The sequence below is a fragment of the Nycticebus coucang genome, chromosome 8 (genome assembly GCF_027406575.1).
Source record: "Nycticebus coucang isolate mNycCou1 chromosome 8, mNycCou1.pri, whole genome shotgun sequence".
Taxonomy (NCBI): domain Eukaryota; kingdom Metazoa; phylum Chordata; class Mammalia; order Primates; family Lorisidae; genus Nycticebus; species Nycticebus coucang.
This window is the reverse complement of record NC_069787.1, coordinates 7191713-7209757: the sequence shown is the minus strand read 5'-3', so window position 1 is coordinate 7209757 and position 18045 is coordinate 7191713. Positions and strand designations below refer to the sequence as shown.

General features: G+C 40.5%; 1 protein-coding gene across 5 annotated transcripts in view; it reads left to right on the top strand.

Moving 5' to 3' along the window:
- Positions 1 to 18045, top strand: part of PPARG (peroxisome proliferator activated receptor gamma) — a 143950-nt gene that overhangs the window by 84568 nt on the left and 41337 nt on the right. For all 5 annotated transcript variants that reach the window (XM_053600088.1, XM_053600087.1, XM_053600086.1 and 2 more), the window contains 3 exons: positions 6564 to 6791; positions 8171 to 8340; positions 16098 to 16236. In XM_053600088.1, the coding sequence (XP_053456063.1) occupies positions 6572 to 6791; positions 8171 to 8340; positions 16098 to 16236 (529 nt within the window). In that variant the 5' untranslated portion in view covers positions 6564 to 6571. The remainder of the gene's footprint in view (positions 1 to 6563; positions 6792 to 8170; positions 8341 to 16097; positions 16237 to 18045) is intronic.

Below are 18045 nucleotides of genomic sequence, written 5' to 3'. Positions count from 1 at the left end.
CTGTCTCTGACACCAAAATGGAAACTCATTTTACTCTTCTCTATAACATATGTTCATTCTCTTGGCAAGAATTTAGTAAACAACAAAAACAACTGTCCATGCAGACTAAAGGGGAAATGGAGAAACGGAGTATTAAGATGCTGTCTCTTGGCTTCAAACTGGAAATCAGATGTGGAGGTATCTGTCAAAATCTGTCCTGGTTAAAGGACAGGTACAAAGTGCTGCGGGGATACGGAGAAGGGAGGGTGTTTTTACACACTTTGGAGGATTCATGGCAAGTGGCATTTGGACTGGGTTTGAAAGGCGTGGAGAGAAGGTAGGAAGAAGATGCAGCCCCTGCAGGGAACGGCGTGAGCGGAGAGGAGCAGAGACAAGAGCGAGGCGCGGGACCCTGGGCACAGTAACCTGGGTACACACAGTGACTGCCACCGGCGGAGGTGACATCTGGGAGGACCACCGGAAAACAAGCTGGAAAACTCAGTGAGAGCTGCGTCATGCAGGGCCCCATTTAGCTTGAATGACGATCTAAAAACACCTTAACCTATTGTATAGTTTAGTGTTTTTCTGGCTTTTCTGCCAATAGACCCTTCATAGTAGGGGACCCTAAAAACAGCATTCCTTCCTGGAGCGCGGAGATGTGTAGGCAAGGAGCCTGTTCCTACTGTGGTGGCAGATGTATGACAGTATACATTTGTCGAAACCCACAGAACTTGCACAGGAAGGGTGAACCCTAATGTAAACCGTGGGCTTTGGTTAATAACCGTGTGTCAATATTGGCTCCTGGGTTGTAAGGAGTACAACATAGGAGTGTAAATGTTACTAACACGGGAAGTTGCGTGTGGGTGCGTGGGGGAGGGAAGGGGCAGAGGGGAACTCTGTACTTTCTCCTTAATTTTTTTTTTGTGCAGAAGCTTTTTATTTTTTTTTTAATTGTTAAATCATAGCTGTGTACATGAGTGCAATCAAGGAGTACAATGTGCTGGTTTCATACACAATCTGAAATATTCTCATCAAACTGTTCAACGTAGCCTTCATGCCATTTTCTTAGTTATTGTATGTAGACATTTGTATTCTGCATTTAGTAGGTTTCACCTGTACCCATTCTAAGATGCACCATAGGTGTGGCCCCACCCATTACCCTCCCTCCACCCTGACTCCCCCGTCCCTACCCTTCCCTTGGCCCTTCCCCCATAGTCTTGTGCTATAGTTGGGTTATAGCCTTCATGTGAAAGCTATAACTTAGCTTCATAGTAGGGCTGAGTACATTGGATACTTTTTCTTCCATTCCTGAGATGCTTTGCTAAGAAGAATGTGTTCCAGTTCCATCCATGTAAACATGAAAGAGGTAAAGTCTCCGTCTTTCGTTAAGGCTGCATAATATTCCATGGTATACATGTACCACAATTTGCTAGTCCATTCGTGGGTTGATGGGCACTTGGGCTTCTTCCATGACTTAGCAATTATGAATTGGGCTGCGATAAACATTCTGGTACAGATGTCTTTGTTATATTGTGATTTTTGGTCTTCTGGGTATAAACCTAGTAAAGGAATTATAGGATCGAATGGCAGGTCTATTTTTAGGTCTCTAAGTATTCTCCAAACATCCTTCCAGAAGGAACGTATTAGTGGGCATTCCCACCAGCAGTGTAGAAGTGTGCCCTTTTCTCCACATCCACGCCAACATCTCTGGTTTTGGGATTTTGTTATGTGGGCTACTCTTACTGGGGTTAGGTGATAATCTCAAAGTAGTTTTGATTTGCATTTCTCTGATGATTAAGGATGATGAGCTTTTTTTTATGTATTTGTAGATCGTAGTCTGTCTTCTTTAGAGAAGTTTCTCTTCAGGTCCCTTGCCTACCCTGAGATGGGATCACGTGTTCTTTTCTTGCTAATACTTTTGAGTTCTCTGTGGATTCTGGTTATTAGACCTTTATCGGAGGTATAACCTGCAAATATTTTCTCCCATTCTGAGGGCTGTCTGCTTGCTTTACTTACTATGTTCTTGGCTGTGCAGAAGCTTTTTAGTTTGATCAGGTCCCAGAAATGTATTTTTGATGCTGTTTCAATTGCCTGGGGAGTCCTCCTCATAAAATATTCGCCCAGGCCGATTCCTTCAAGAGTTTTCCCTGCACTCTCTTCAAGTATTTTTATAGTTTCATGTCTTAAGTTTAAATCTTTTATCCAGTGAGAGTCTATCTAAGTTAATGGTGAAAGGTGTGGGTCCAGTTTCAGTCTTTTACAGATTGCCAGCCAGTTCACCCAGCACCATTTGTTAAATAGGGAATCTTTTCCCCACTGAATGTTTTTAATTGGCTTGTCGAAGATCAAATAACGGTGAGTAGCTGGATTCATCTCTTGGTTCTCTATTCTGTTCCAGACATCTACTTCTCTGTTTTTGTGGCAATACCATGCTGTTTTGATCACTATCGATTTATAGTACAGTCTGAGGTCTGGTAGCGTGATTCCTCCTGCTGTGTTTTTATTGCTGAGTAGTGTTTTGGCTATTCGAGGTTTTTTCTGATTCCATATAAAACGAACTATTATTTTTTCAAGATCTTTAAAATATGACAGTGGAGCTTTAATAGGAATTACATTAAAATTATATATTGCTTTGGGTAGTATAGACATTTTAACAATGTTGATTCTTCCCAGCCATGAGCATGGTATATTTTTCCATTTGTTAACATCTTCAGCTATTTCTTTTCTTAGAGTTTCATAGTTCTCTTTGTAGAGATCTTTCACATCCTTTGTTAGGTATACTCCCAAATATTTCATCTTCTTTGGCACTACTGGGAAAGGAATAGAGTCCTTGACTGTTTTTTTGGCTTGGTTATTGTTGGTATATGTAAAGGCTACAGATTTATGGGTGTTGATTTTGTAGCCTGAGACATTGCTGTATTCCTTGATCACTTCTAAAAGTTTTGTAATAGAATCCCTAGTGTTTTCCAGATATACAATCATATCATCTATGAAGAGTGAAAGTTTGATCTCTTCTGACCCTATGTGGATATCCTTGATCGCCTTTTCTTCCCTGATTGCAATGGCTAAAACTTCCATTACAATGTTAAAGAGCAATGGAGACAATGGGCAACCTTGCCTGGTTCCTGATCTAAGTGGAAATGATTTCAATTTAACTCCATTCAATACGATATTGGCTGTGGGTTTGCTGTAGATGGGCTCTATTAGTTTAAGAAATGTCCCTTCTATACCAATCTTAATTTTTATGTAAACCTAAAATTGTTCTTTACTTTAAAAAAGGCTACTAATGGAAAAAAAAAAAAAGACACAAACCGTCCTTTTAGCCACAAAATATATTCCAAGTACAATTTTTTTTAGGGATTTCATGTTACACCTTAAAAATTACATGAACTGGGTGGCGCCTGTGGCTCAAAGGAGTAGGGTGCTGGCCCTGTACCAGAGGTGGCAGGTTCAAGCCCAGCCCCCAGCCAAAAACTGCAAAAAAAAAAAAAGAAAAATTACATGAACTTTTCATTCTATTCCTTAACACATAAATGGCTATTTTCATTAAAATTTTCCCCCAAAGCTTCTCAAGGTACTAAATGAACCTATAAATCTCATTCCTGTATTAAGAAGCATGACTTCGATTGGCAGGGAGTGCTTGAAGTTGTAGATTAAAAATGAAACCAAAAAAAAAAAAGAAACAAAATTAAACCAGTAAAATAATGAGTCGCCCATTACTCCAGCAACCCAGATACTTTTTCATCCTTACTTTCATTTCCCAGTGTTCATACAGAGGCTTATACACCTCTTTTAACTCAATCAACCTGTTTTATTGGTTTTTTTTTTTTTGCCCCAGGCTAGAGTGCTGCCCTGTCAGCCTAGCTCACAGCAACCTCAAACTCCTAGGTTCAAGTGAACCTCTTACCTCAGCCCCCTGAGTAGCTGGGACTACAGGCACCTGCCATGATGCCCAGCTCATTTTTCTATTTTTTAGAGATGAGGGTCTCCCTCTTGCTTAGGCTGTTGAAACTCCTGAGCTCAAGGGATCCCCCTGCCTCCACCTCCCAGGGTGATAGGATTACAGACGTGAGCCACCACACCCGGCCTAAACCTTTATTTTGTATATAGAAAACTTTGCAATAGGCATAGTGAGAAATACAGGGTGTCCCTAAAATGAACTTTATGGACACCGTGTAGTCACTACATGTCACCGTTTGTGGATACTACAATCTACCCAGGAGAGATATGCTTTAATATGAAAAGAAGTTGTGCTAAGAAAAATAGAGAGATGAAGCATCAGCCTGCTGAGGAGATGGACAGAATAAATGGAGTGATGTTGGCTTGGCAGGTTTGGAGGGATCTTGAAGCACAGGGCAGAGTTGGGTGAGCGCCCCTGTCATTGGGAGCACAGACTTTTTCCTGGATGTCCTTAAGGCCCAGTTTGACCTTGAAGCTTTCGCCAGTACACATTCCTCTTTTTGGTGTGCAGTGTTTACACTGTAACACAGATGACTTACGGTTGTTTGGGTGCTTGTTTATGTAGCTACTGAGACATGTGAACCCACTTGGTGCCTAAGGAGTCCTGAAACCACAGGAGCACGTTCACAGGACTGGTCTCGTTATTGCCCCTTACAAAATTCCCAGGCATTTTGTTTTTCCTCTGAAGACCATTGCCTAAAAGTTGTAATCCCATGCAAAAATTAGCCACTGAGAACAAACTTTTTAGCTTTCTGCTTGCTGGGAAAAAGCCTGAGCCCTATTCCCAGAGACCCCTGGGAGAGGAGCCTTTCCCCACGCACAGGAGAGCAAAGAGAATAGATAGAGCTTCGGGTTGAGTTTGGGTCTTCTGCTTCCTGGCTGGTGGACCTTGGGCAGATCACTGTACCCGGGTCCTAGCTTACTGAGCTATCAAGTGGGGATATTAATCTCAGATTAGTGGAATAAAAGGTAGGAAGAAGTAGCCCTTCCTTCCTCCTGCCCTTGTACTGAATTTCACAGCCACCTCATTCAGTTATTCACTCATCTAGTATTTAATAAAGAAATATGTATTTAATGAGCACCCACGGTGAGTCAAACCTTTTTTTGGCCAGTGGAGATAGAACAAGCAAGACTCACAACCCTCTGATTTCAGGAGCCCTGGAGTGTCTGAGCAGTCCGTCCCTTTGCCTCCAGAGCCCCAGTTCTCCACTAGTGGTTTTGACCCCATAGTTAACATTTAAAACACTCGGTGATGGCTTTTTGAGGACCACTTGGAATAATGAACTGGTTTCAGGTACCCTGAGTCAGACACATGTTTATTGCATAAAGTTTCAAAGTCTACACACTCCGTGGCCCACAAGTTCACGTTAAGTACTTAGGATCCAAACCAGGCACGGTTTCATCGCACTTACTTCAACAACTGTTGATATTTAGAAAAATGCATGTGGCATGTATCATCTGGAGCAAACGATTCAATTATCTGTTGATGAATGAATGGATAAAAAAACTACAGTTAATTTATATGCGTGTGTACACACATTCCCCGTGGAACATCATTCTGCTTTACAAAGAAGGAAATGTTAGCATTTGGCATGACACAGATGAACCTAGAGGCGGTTAGACTAAGTGAACTAAGTCAACCACAGGAAGACAAATACTGCAAGAACTCACTTATACACGGAATCTAAAAAAATTGAACTCATAGGCGCAGAGAGCAAAATGGTAGTTGCCAGGGGCTAGAGGCTAGGGAAAATGGGGAGGTGTTGGCTCAAATTTCAGTTATGCAGGATAAATAAGTTCTGGAGATGTAACATCCAGCAAAGTGACATGGTTAATAATACTGTACCTTGGGCGGCGCCTGTGGTTCCATATACCGAGGGTGGCGGGTTCAAACCCAGCCCTGGCCGGACTGCAACAAAAAAATAGCCAGGCTTTGTGGCAGGTACCTGTGGTCCCAGCTACTCGGGAGGCTGAGGCAAGAGAATCGCCTAAGCCCAGGAGTTGGAGGTTGCTGTGAGCTGGTTGCTACCGAGGGCCATAAAGTGAGACTCTGTCTCTACAAAAAATAATAATAATAATAATACTGTACCTTATTATTGAAATTTGCTAAGAAAATAGAGCTTAAGTGTTCTCACAGCACACACACACCAAGGTAACTGTGAAATGATGAATGTGTTAGTTAGCTTGGTAATCATTTTGCAATATATTAAAACATCACTTTTTGTCTACCTTAAATATAAAAATTTTTGTCCGTTATACCTCAGTAAAGCCAGAAAAAATTTAAATCAATAAAAACACTCATTACTAGACTCAATTCTGTTCTGTAAAAGATAGTGAGAGAGGGGCATTTGGCCTGGACGTTGATGTGAATATATTTGTGCATCTGCACTATGAGGGGATCTCAACTGTGATACCCACACGGTGGTGAGTGGCTTCCTTCCTATTGTCAAAACAACCAGGTCGTACTAAGAAGGCGTCTGTGTTCTCTTCTCTCATTGCGATAACCTAGAAGAGATTACTTTATCAAAGACTTTCACTTCCCTTTCTCTGCATCTTTGAAGATTGCTCTGTTCTCCAGGACTTAACTTCACAGGTCCTCTTTTTTTTCTTCCCCCCCCTTCCAGAAATCACCATGGTGGACACGGAGATGCCGTTCTGGCCCACCAACTTTGGGATCAGCTCCGTGGATCTCTCCATGATGGACGACCACCCCCACGCCTTTGACGTCAAGCCCTTCTCCACTGTTGATTTCTCCAGCATTTCCAGTCCACACTATGAAGACATGCCATTCACAAGGACAGACCCAATGGTTGCTGATTATAAGTATGACCTGAAACTCCAAGATTACCAAAGTATGATGTTTACTTTCACTTTTCAGACTAAGACTGGAACTAGACTAACCTCTCAATAACCCTGGAATAAATAATGTTCCAGAGATTAGAATTTTATAGAGAAGGCATTTACCATGTATTTATTCCATGAAATATCAGGTATCTACAATATGCAAAAAGGAAGGTGGCCCTGGGCCAGTCTTTCCTGTTCCCCTCTCCTTCCTTTCTCCCTTCTTTCTTTTCTTGTTTTCTTCCTCCTTAGGAGCATTTTCTAGAATTATTCCATTGCCAGTTGTTACTCAGGCCAAGAGTCCATCATCCGAGCTTTAAATTCTTTTGGCCCTTTATAAGTTAATAAGTAACAGTTTCAAGTCACCTTATATAACTTATCATCACTAAATTACGATCACTGTAGTCCATTTTTTTTCTAATCTGTCATTGGAGATGTTTATACTGAGCTCTATTTTTCAGCACACATTTATATTTTAACACTGTGGCCTATCAATAAAGCTTCATGCCATTAAATGAATTAGCATCCAACATCAGACTCAAGAAAAACTAGAACTGCACTTTTGAGGTAAAATATATTTCTGTGATGCTATTTCCTTGATTTTTATCTCCTGTGGGCTGACATGCTGGTTTTCCAAAGCCACCACGATGTAATTGAACAACCATTACTTGACAATAAGTAAGAACTTCCTGTATTTCTAGTTTCTTTCTTTCTTTCTTTTTTTTTTTTTTTTTAGCTAAATAATATACTTGGTTATATTTATCTGTGTGGTTTTCAGTTAGAGCCTAATATGGACATTTAATAGGCCTGAACCTAACCAGAAAAAGGTAGAGCTTACTTTTCTGTGGGTTCTTCCACCATCTCTCAAAGACTATTTTGCAGACTGCCTCCTTTGACTCAGCACTAGTGGCCAACTGGGCTCTTATTTTTCATGTACGTACAAGCTGGACATACCACGACCTTTCCCCAGCAATGTTCTTTTGTGGAAGTGTTTTTAAAAATACTTCTAAAATGTGACATTTAAATAAAATATATAATTTAATATTGTGAGGAATGCCAACTAACAGTGCATTTTTCTAGGAAAACGACCTTCCTGGTCTCATATCTGTATGCTGTCTCTCTGTGCTGTGGCAGTGCGGGGTGTCCAGGGGTTGTAAAGCCACACGCTTAGTTTCCATCACGGAGGAGGCTCGGAGATGTTGTGACTTGCCTGTAATTATAAAGATTACTTTCCTGGCCTTAACTCCACTGTTTTTTCATGATCCATTGTACTTCTACATGGACATAATAAGAATACGGCATGCAGGTGTACTCTGGTGACTCGCCCTGTTGTCTTTTGAAGACTGTTTTTCACGTGATAATTCGCCTCTCGCATTTTTCCAACACATAGGCGCGATCAAAGTGGAGCCTGCGTCCCCACCTTATTATTCTGAGAAGACCCAGCTCTACAACAAGCCTCATGAAGAGCCCTCCAACTCTCTCATGGCAATCGAATGTCGTGTCTGTGGGGATAAAGCATCGGGGTTCCACTATGGAGTTCATGCTTGTGAAGGATGCAAGGTAAAAACAAACAAAGACTTCAATGAAATTTTCCCTGTCATTCATTTCCGGTTGCAAATACTTTGCAAGGAATTGAGATAAAATGGTCAAAACTTTTTTTTGGCAGAGCCCATCCTTTAAATGATGTAGTATTTGAAAACTGATTAAAGTAGGATTGCTTTTCCCTACATCTTTTTCTCCAGATTGGTTCTTTGAGACACCAATCTAATTTCACCCTCATGTCTTGCAGTTTTTTTTAAAAAGGTGACTTGTCCAAGGAGTCCTGGCAAGAAAGTGATAAGCCGGCGCCAGGACCCAGATGTGCTGAATTCGCCAGTGTTTGCCCTATACCATGTCATATTTTACATGTGTAAGGTGCGACACGTTATTTAAGTCAGCAATCATTTGATATTTAGAACAGTCCTACATGGTTGCCCTTACTTTGGGCCACGTTTCAGAGGTAGAAAGTATGGATTAGTAAGACTTGCCCAAGGCCATCCCATAGGAAGTGGATTTAGGTCTAGGCTCAGAACTTTATGTCATGTTGACTCCAGAACCAACGTTCTGTGTCTCTTTATTCTGGCATCACTTTGAGCCATGTATTAGGCAAAGGCTAGCAGGTATGACGGTTTCAGAATGGAGATACTGCTTGTCCCTCTTTGTGAAAAACAGTATTTTTGGAAATTCAGACACTTAGTAACAGGTTGCTTAATTACTAAGAAAATAATATTAATCCACTCGTACTTTAATATGCAGTCTTTTAAAACAGTTGTGATATAGTCAGTGAATAAAATCGTATTTATTACATGCTCCAGGGCATAGAATAAATCATTCATAAATATTTACCTTATAAAATAAACACTGCCTCTGTTGGACTTTCTATTCGGAATAAAGAAACAGAACAACAGTTAGGAAAGAGTTAGGAAATCTGGGTTTTTATCTGGATGTTGGGCTACAAGAAGAAACTGATTTTTCTTGAATTTTTACTAGGCAGCAGATCTCACGCAGGGTACTTTTGCATGAGATCTATAAAATAAAAGAGTTGAACTGGATGATCCCTAAAGTCCGTTCAATTCAGCTGATTACTCTAAACGCATCCTAATACTAGATAGTGAAAAGAGACAAGCTGGGAGGCAGCTTTGCCACTTGCTAAAGTCACTAGCCAGTGACAGACACGCTGTGTCCCTCTGATTGGCTACCCAAGGTCTTCTTCATCTCTAAGCTCTTCAGTTTCAAAACGACGCCTTGAAATGCTTCCTAGCAAGAGATGCTTTTATTTAAAACGCTAACACCCATTTATTCTGTGATTCAAACCAAACTAAAAAAAAAAATTGTGATCTTGTATGAAATCATTATATGTAATTAAGGTCTTGATAAGTAGTAAGAACGTGTCATATTTTGAGTTAGATTTGTACTTGTTTGAGTAAGTTTTTGCTAAATTCTGGGCCATATGTAATAGAAGAAATCATTTGGTTTTGATCATGTTGATCATTTACACTCATAAATAAATAAAAGCAGCATAATTGGTTAAGTTTCCAAGCAAGAGTAACTTGCTGGTTACTGTTTTATATTATCTGGCAAAGTGCTTACAAAACTAGAACCTTTAAATTGTTCCACCCTAAACCTATTAGTCACATGTTTGTGGAGAGCCAAGATTACGGAGAATAGCTGAAAATGGGAAAACATAAACATTGTCAGTAGTTGGTTAGAGTAATAAATCTAAGTTCTGAAGGCACCAAAACTAAAAAAATAGAAGCAAGCAAAGAAGGAAAGTAGCAAAAAGAAGAGAGAAAAGAAAAAGAAATCCAAGAGCCTGCAAGTTAGGACTGGGAAGGGGAGAAGGCAGAGATGGAGAATACACATTTAATAAAACCTGAAAAATACAGGGGAGTCCTTAACCTGCCACAGATTAAAAAAAAAAAAGGAGTAAGGCGCCGGCTCCATATGCCGGAGGTGCCAGGTTCAAACCCAGCCTCGGCCAAAAAACTGCAAAAAAAAAACAATAGAAGAAACTAATAGCATTGTATACCAACCTGCAATAATTCACAAACCTTCCAAAGTGTGGATGACAAAATTCCTAGACTAAAATGCAAAGAAAATTATGCTCACTTGGGAAGGGAAAACAGACATCAGTATATAGATGAGAATCAGAAAAATGCAACAATATCATTGGCTTCTCCAAATATGTCAGCAGTTCTCAAAGTGGGGTCTAAAACATTTTCGAGGCATCCACGAAGATGAAACTATTTTCATAATAATAATAAATTGTTACTTACCGTTCTCACTCTCATTCTCCTAAGTGTGGTGTCCTGGAAGCCACGTGACGTGGGCTGATGACATAGTTCTAGTGGCTGATGAAATGTTTGCTTATATGTTCTTGTGCGTAATAATTTCTCAGTTTTAATTTCAGTATGATTATGTCACATAAACAAAAGACCTTTGAAGTCTTCCGTAATTTTTAAGAGAGGGAAGGGGTCCTGAGACCAAAAGGTCTGAGTACCACTGTTATATAAGATAGGGAGTCTGAAGGAATAGTTACTCTTTACGACTTTGGAACTCAACGAAGTTGTTGCCACATTCTGAGGACAGCTGTGGCTTTCAGTAATCAGTGATGTCTCCTTCTTAGCTCATCACCAGGACTGCAGGCAAAGCCAGGAAAATGAAATCAGCAACTCATCTGTCTTTATGTTCTGAAAGGTGCTTTGGCAGTTTAACATTGCCATTTCAGTAGAAGGTGAATTATACCCATAATTAGAATGTAGTTGACCACAAAGCTGTGGACTAACTTATGGATTGAAAAGAATGGTTGTGTCGCCTAAGACAACTGTTGGTAGGTCTCCTTAAACAGCTTCACAGTGCAGGTGGAAAAGGTTTATTTTGGTGATTCTTGCCAAAATTCAGTCAAACAGATGGGAATGAATAGATTGGGTTTGGATTCAAGTGAAATGGGGACAGATTCTTGGGTGTGTTAATATTGCAAACTTACATCAAATAAAACCTTTAGCCCCTGACAGATAGGTGTATATGCTTTAGAGCTTGCACAGCTATCATTTGGATATTGCCTATGAATTGGATACTTTTTTCTTTAGTAGGTTTCATCCTGTTCTTGCATCTTTAGCAAAAGATCATTTTAGAACAGTAAGATACAAGTGAATATAATCTGCCACGCAATACGGTGTGATCTACCTTATCTCTTCCCACCTGCTAGTGAATCATCAGTGAGGAGCTGAGTTGAGGGCTTCAGAATTAAGCCACGATTCTCAAGGGAGACTGAAACACTGGTGGAAATTTCGTTACCCCTAACAGGGAAAGCAGATATATATTGGGATTGGCTGATACAGAATATAGAACAGCTGCGTCTGAATTATTTAAAGAAAGCACAGGATCACAGCAGTGAGTAAACAGCAGTAGACTGTCAGGAATGACCGGGAAGCTTTGAAAATAAGACTCGTGATCTTCTAAAAGTTAAAAAATAACTATTATTGGGTGGCACTTGTGGCTCAGTCGGTAAGGCGCCGGCCCCATATACCGAGGGTGGCGGGTTCAAACCCGGCCCTGGCTGAACTGCAACCAAAAAATAGCCGGGCGTTGTGGCGGGCGCCTGTGGTCCCAGCTACTCAGGAGGCTGAGGCAGGAGAATCACCTAAGCCCAGGAGTTGGAGGTTGCTGTGAGCTGTGTGAGGCCACGGCACTCTACCCGAGGGCCAGAAAGTGAGACTCTGTCTCTACAAAAAAAGAAAAAAATACTATTATTGAAATAAAAAGTCAACATAGCAGAAGAAAAGATTACTGAACAGAAAGAGGTATGCAAAAAAAAAAAAAAAATTGCTGAGAATGAGGCCAAGAATATCTTAAAGAATATGTCCTATCCAGCATCTTCTGGGATTTGAAGGTTCTTTTAGTTCTTGAAGGGTTGGCAGGATGTTTGAGTAGGGGAAGGTATGTTGTCTTTCATGCAGAATGGTTGAATGTCTTTGAATGTCTTTCATGCAGAAAGTAATGAACTTTGGTGGAAAAGGTTTGTTTTCACTTTGGCCAATGTAATTATATATTTTGTGTGTTATTGGTCTGCTCTTCTGATTTTTACTTTCTTAATCAATATTAGCGAGTAATTAGTGAGAAGAGAATGGAGAATATAAAAGAGAAGTTCGGAAACGTGAAAGCTGGAATAAGAACATCTAATACTGGGAACAAATAGAGTGTAGACAAGCAACCAAAGAGGAAAGAAAGATGACCTTGGGGAGCAGCCGACAAGAGCCTCTCAACAGCAGCAACAGAAGCACAAAGATAATGGAACGCAAAGTATTAGGAAAAAATAACCCAGGACCCAATTACGGCCAAGAACGAGAGGGAAATGGAAACGTTCACATGTTAAAAGGAAAAGCAAGACAGTGAAAAAGTACATTTCAAGGATACTAAGCCACAGAGAGAAAAGATCTATAATAGATAACAGATTAACATCTAGAAAATTCAATTTAAAAACATATATGTTTAAAAAAACATATATTTATACAGGGTGGCTCCTGTGGCTCAAGGAGTAGGGCGCCGGCCCCATATACTGGAGGTTGTGGGTTCAAGCCCAGCCCTGGCCAAAACTGCAAAAAAAAAAAACAAAAAAAAAACCATAATAATTCAATTCAATTTAAGGCCCATTGCCTATAATCCTAGCACTCTGGGAGGCTGAAGTGGGTGGATTGCTTGAGCTCAGAGATTTGAAACCAGCCTGAGCAAGAGCCAGACCCCATCTCTACTAAAAATAGAAAAAAATTAGCCATATTGTGATGGGCACCTGTAGTGCCAGCTACTTGGGAGGCTGAGGCAGGAGGGTCTCTTAAGCCTGGGAATTGGAAGTTGCTGGGAGCAATAATGCCATGGCGCTCTACCAAGGGCGACAGAGTGACACTGTGTCTCGAAAAAAATAATTAATGAATGAAAATTCAATTTAAAGAAAATGCAATTAGAAACTGGGAAGTAAGGGACGTACAAGTTGAAATCATATTCTATTTTGCTCAGACTGGATTGTCAAAAATTTAAATCTGACAGCACCAGGTGTGGGAGAGGCTAGAATATTCATGAACTGCTTGTGGGAGTATAAACTGATACATCCACTTTGGAAAATGATCTGTGATTTTCTTTTAAAAATGTAGCATTCAAGGGCGGCGCCTGTGGCTCAGTGAGTAGGGCGCCGGCCCCATATACCGAGGGTGGCGGGTTCAAACCCAGCCCCGGCCAAACTGCAACAAAAAAATACCCGGGCGTTGTGGCGGGCGCCTGTAGTCCCAGCTGCTCGGGAGGCTGAGGCAGGAGAATCGCTTAAGCCCAAGAGTTAGAGGTTGCTGTGAGCTGTGTGAGGCCACGGCACTCTACCCGAGGGCGGTACAGTGAGACTCTGTCTCTACAAAAAAAAGAAAAAAAATGTAGCATTCAAATAGCATACAATCCAGAAACTCTACTCCTAGGTAACTCTCACACATGTGCATGGTAAAATATTTGCAAGAATATTTATAGAAGCACTGCTCATCAGAGCAAAAAATCAGCAACAATTCAAACATCCATCAACATGCCAAGAGATTAATAAACTGTATTGCACTCATAAAATGCAATATTGTATAATTTTGAAAATTAATAAATCAGAGCTTCTCACTAAAAAGTGGATAAATCATAGAAACCTAATCCCAAATTATTAAAAAAAAAGAGTAGCCCCCAAAACTACATTTAGTATACCACTTGATAAAGCCTCAAAACAACCGTAAAGCTAAATAGACATTGTTTGATTATACATACTAAGTGATAAAAACAGTTTGTTCTTAAAGGGCAAGGGAATGATAAACACAAAATTGGGAGTACTGACGACTTTGTCAAGGTCATGGGGCTTGTCGTGTCTTAGTCACGGTTTAAAATCACAGTCACTGACAAAAGTCAGCTGGACACGGTGACTCACACCTGTATTCCTAGCACTCTGGGAGGCCAAAGTAGGTGGATTGCTTGAGCTCGTGAGTTTGAAACCAGCCTGAGCAAGAGTGAGACTCTGTCTCTACTTAAAATAGAAAAATGAGCTGGGTGTAGTGGTGCACGCCTATATTCCTAGTTACTCAGAAGGCTGAGGCAGGAAAATCACTTCAACCCAAGAGTCTGAGGTTGCTGTGAGCTATGAGGCCACCTCACTCTACTTAGGGTGACAGAGTGAGACTCTGTCTCAAAAAAACAAATCAAATCATAAACTGTGAAATATGTGCTTTCTCACTTTATAGATGGAAAAGGAGGAGAGGCCCAGAAAGAAAGTTAAGTGACACATATATTCATCCAACAGATTTTCGTGGAGCACTGCCAGCAGGTGGTTGGGTTACATCCAGGGGTGTAAGAGACCATCCCTGCCCCCGTGGAGCTCACAATTCTAACTGAAAAGTGAAGGGCGGGGTGGGAGGGGGACAAACACTTAAAGATAATAAGTAAATTCTGGTAATATGTTAGAAAGGCATGGTGCTATTGGAACCATGAAAAACTATAGCACAGTAAAGCAGATGAAAAGTTCCAGAAGAAAGGTGGGAGCAAGGACAGGCCCTGGTATTAAAGAGGGTGGTAAGCCTCACGGAGAAGGTGTGATGTGAGCAAAACGTGGAGGCAGCGAGGGCAACATGGGCAGGTTCAACTATGTAAGAGAAAGAGCTTCCCACACCAGAGGAAGAGGTCCAGAGTGACTTTAAGGACTTTGGCTTGATGGACTGGAAGCACAGAGCTGCATCAGCGGAGATGGGCAAGCTGCACGTGGAGTGAGTTAGTAGGGGAAGGTCAAGCCTCAGTCGGGGACATGCTGGCTTAGGCCTGGCTCTTCTCCAAGTGAAAATGTTGAGTCAGCAGTAGAACATACTAGAGTTCAAGATAGAAATCTGGAGAAAGTCAAAAATGCATGTCAGGGGCAGAACAAGCACAAATTCAGTGTTTTTGGTACCAGACAGGGCCAGATAAATTTGAAAGAATTAACTGTCCAGTTTCGTAGAGATGAATGCAATGGAAATGTGTTAAGAATCTGGGGAACCCCATGAGGAGCCCCCAAAATGGAGTTGGAAACTATTTCTGAGTAGACTTTGTTTCCATAAACATAGCAGGATAGGCTATGTTTGGCATGGATTGGCATAGGCAACATAGCCGTAGATTTTCTGGGGATTGATCTGTTATTTCTCATGTTATTTCCTATTATCTCTTTCGGTCTGTAAGCTACAAAGATGATAAGGCACCCCTTCAACCGTATAAATAAATGAAACGAATTCTACAGGAAATTATGCAACATCGAGAATTCCAAAAACATTATCCACATGTGGAGTTTTACTGGCCCTGGTCGTGTTTTAGAGTGAAATGATTATAACGTTGCCAGACTGCTTAGCACAGTTATAAAGGCCGGAGCATGCTGTTGGAATGGTTTGCAGGGAGAGACTGAACCGATTACATGGTGTTGTATTTGCGTTACATTAAATCCAGAGCACTTCTTAGAGTGCTTGGCTGAAAACCAAGTGCAGAGCCAAGATACAATGACATCAGCTGGAAGTGGTCCGTGTCTAAGAGCTGAAAAAAGGATCTGGTGATCCTCTAGCTCTTTATTTTGTAGCAAAGAAAATTGAGTTCCAGAGAGGTTAAGTGACTTGTCTGAAGTCACCAGGGACAAACTATGTCAAGAACCCCCCCCCCCAACCCAGGCCGGTACATCTTTGGCCCTAGGTTGCTGCTTCCATGGATGGCAAAGACTTACTAGTTACTTCATTTTTTTCTGTATCCCTTTGCAGGGTTTCTTCCGGAGGACAATCAGATTGAAGCTTATCTATGATAGGTGTGATCTGAACTGTCGGATCCATAAAAAAAGTAGAAATAAATGTCAGTACTGTCGGTTTCAGAAATGCCTTGCAGTGGGGATGTCTCATAACGGTAAGTGAACACAGATAATCATGTACCTTGTTATTCTCCTAATAGTGTCATTGGGCACGAGGGCCATGACTGAAAACGTGTCCGGTTTTTTCACAAAATGCCAGAATTCAGAATATTACAGGCTGATAAAACATTTCTCATTTAGGTTAGTGTCTGTAAGCCTTTAGTTTGGAATCCATCTTCCTGTGGTTGGGCATTTCCCATGAAGGGGGAAGAGACTTGAAAATCCAGATGATGGGGCCGTGCTTGTGGCTCAAAAGAGTAGGGCGTAGGCCCCATATACCGGAGGTGGTGGGTTCAAACCCAGCCCCTGCCAAAAACTGCCCCTCACCCCCCCAAAAAAAAAGAAAAAGAAAATCAGATGATGGAAGAAACTGTAGTTTTAAAATAAAAGTAATGATAATCGTGATCAGTTTTTATGCTGCTTTAATAGCACTAAAAGCAGAATTATATTGGGTGGTGCCTGTGGCTCAAAGGAGTAGGGCACCAGCCCCCTATGCCTGAGGCGGGTTCAAACCCAGCCCCACCCAAAAACTGCAAAAAAACTCCCCAAACAATTGTATTTTACTTATTTGTACCTGTAGTTTCTACTTTAAATGTAAGAAAATTCTGAGGATTTCTGAGTATGAAACTTTTAAGGGACATACAAGAATTTAGATTTAATTTTTTTTTTTTTTGCTATTTACTATGCAAAGATGAGTGTTACACTGTGCTGTTGGGAGGAAAAAGAAAATATTTTAAACGGCCTCAAAACTTCAATGTCAAAAATATAATAAGAGAATAGAACTTTCTACTTTTTAAACCTGTATCTAAAAACAGGCTAGTGTAAAGGCACAGTTGATAAATTTAACATCCCCTTTGGATATACCACAGCTGAATCATTTACCTGTTGTTGGACATTAGGTTCTTTATCATTTTTCACTATTATAAATAGCATTTCAGTGAAAATAAATAAAATCAAGCTTAAGGGAAATAATACAGAGAAGACCCAAGGAGACCTATGTTTTCTTGAACGATAGAACTAACTTGTAAAATCAGGGATGATTGGAAAAAATAATTCCTCATCACCATTTGGTTCTAATTGGTTGACTGGCTCATAAAATAAGTTTGAGATATAATTTGATAGTATTTTGTTTGCTCGATATTAGTGGGTTCTTTCAATAGAAACAAAAAATGCCTAAGCAATCAAATTAAATCTGAGTTTCATTTCATTCAGTACCTTATTTTTTCTTTCTTTTGCTTTCATCTCTCTCAAAACCAGTCTGGAAAGAGGATCATCATTGAACTCAACCTTTATCTATATGGACTTGAAAGCATCTGAGATCATTAAATTTCTGTTCTATCAGGCAGATGTTTGTTTTTCCCAGTGGAAACCATCCAGATATTTGGGAATCCTTAAGTTAGTGATACCTTACCCTTTAAAAATGTTCACAGAATTATATTTGTATCATTGCTTTTACAAAAAAGGCAAGAATGTGTCTTGAGTAGAGCTGTCCACAATACTGAACAGGATGGAAACTTGTCCAACTTTTCTCAACAATTGACTACGCATGCTGGATAGCTGTTCACAGCTGCAGTCATGGGTTACAAAACAATTTGCTGGTTTAATTCCATCAGTTTCCTTTTTATTTCAGACCCCATAAAACATAAGGGCAAGTTTTCAAGTCAAGGGTTATATTTTAGATGATGCAATCACGTTGCAATAAACTTATTTCATGTTTATGAAGAAATCATTGACTTGGAGATGACCGTCCCCGAGACGGCCTAGGAAAGTGGGCCAGTTCCACTTTTAACACTATTTTTTGTCTA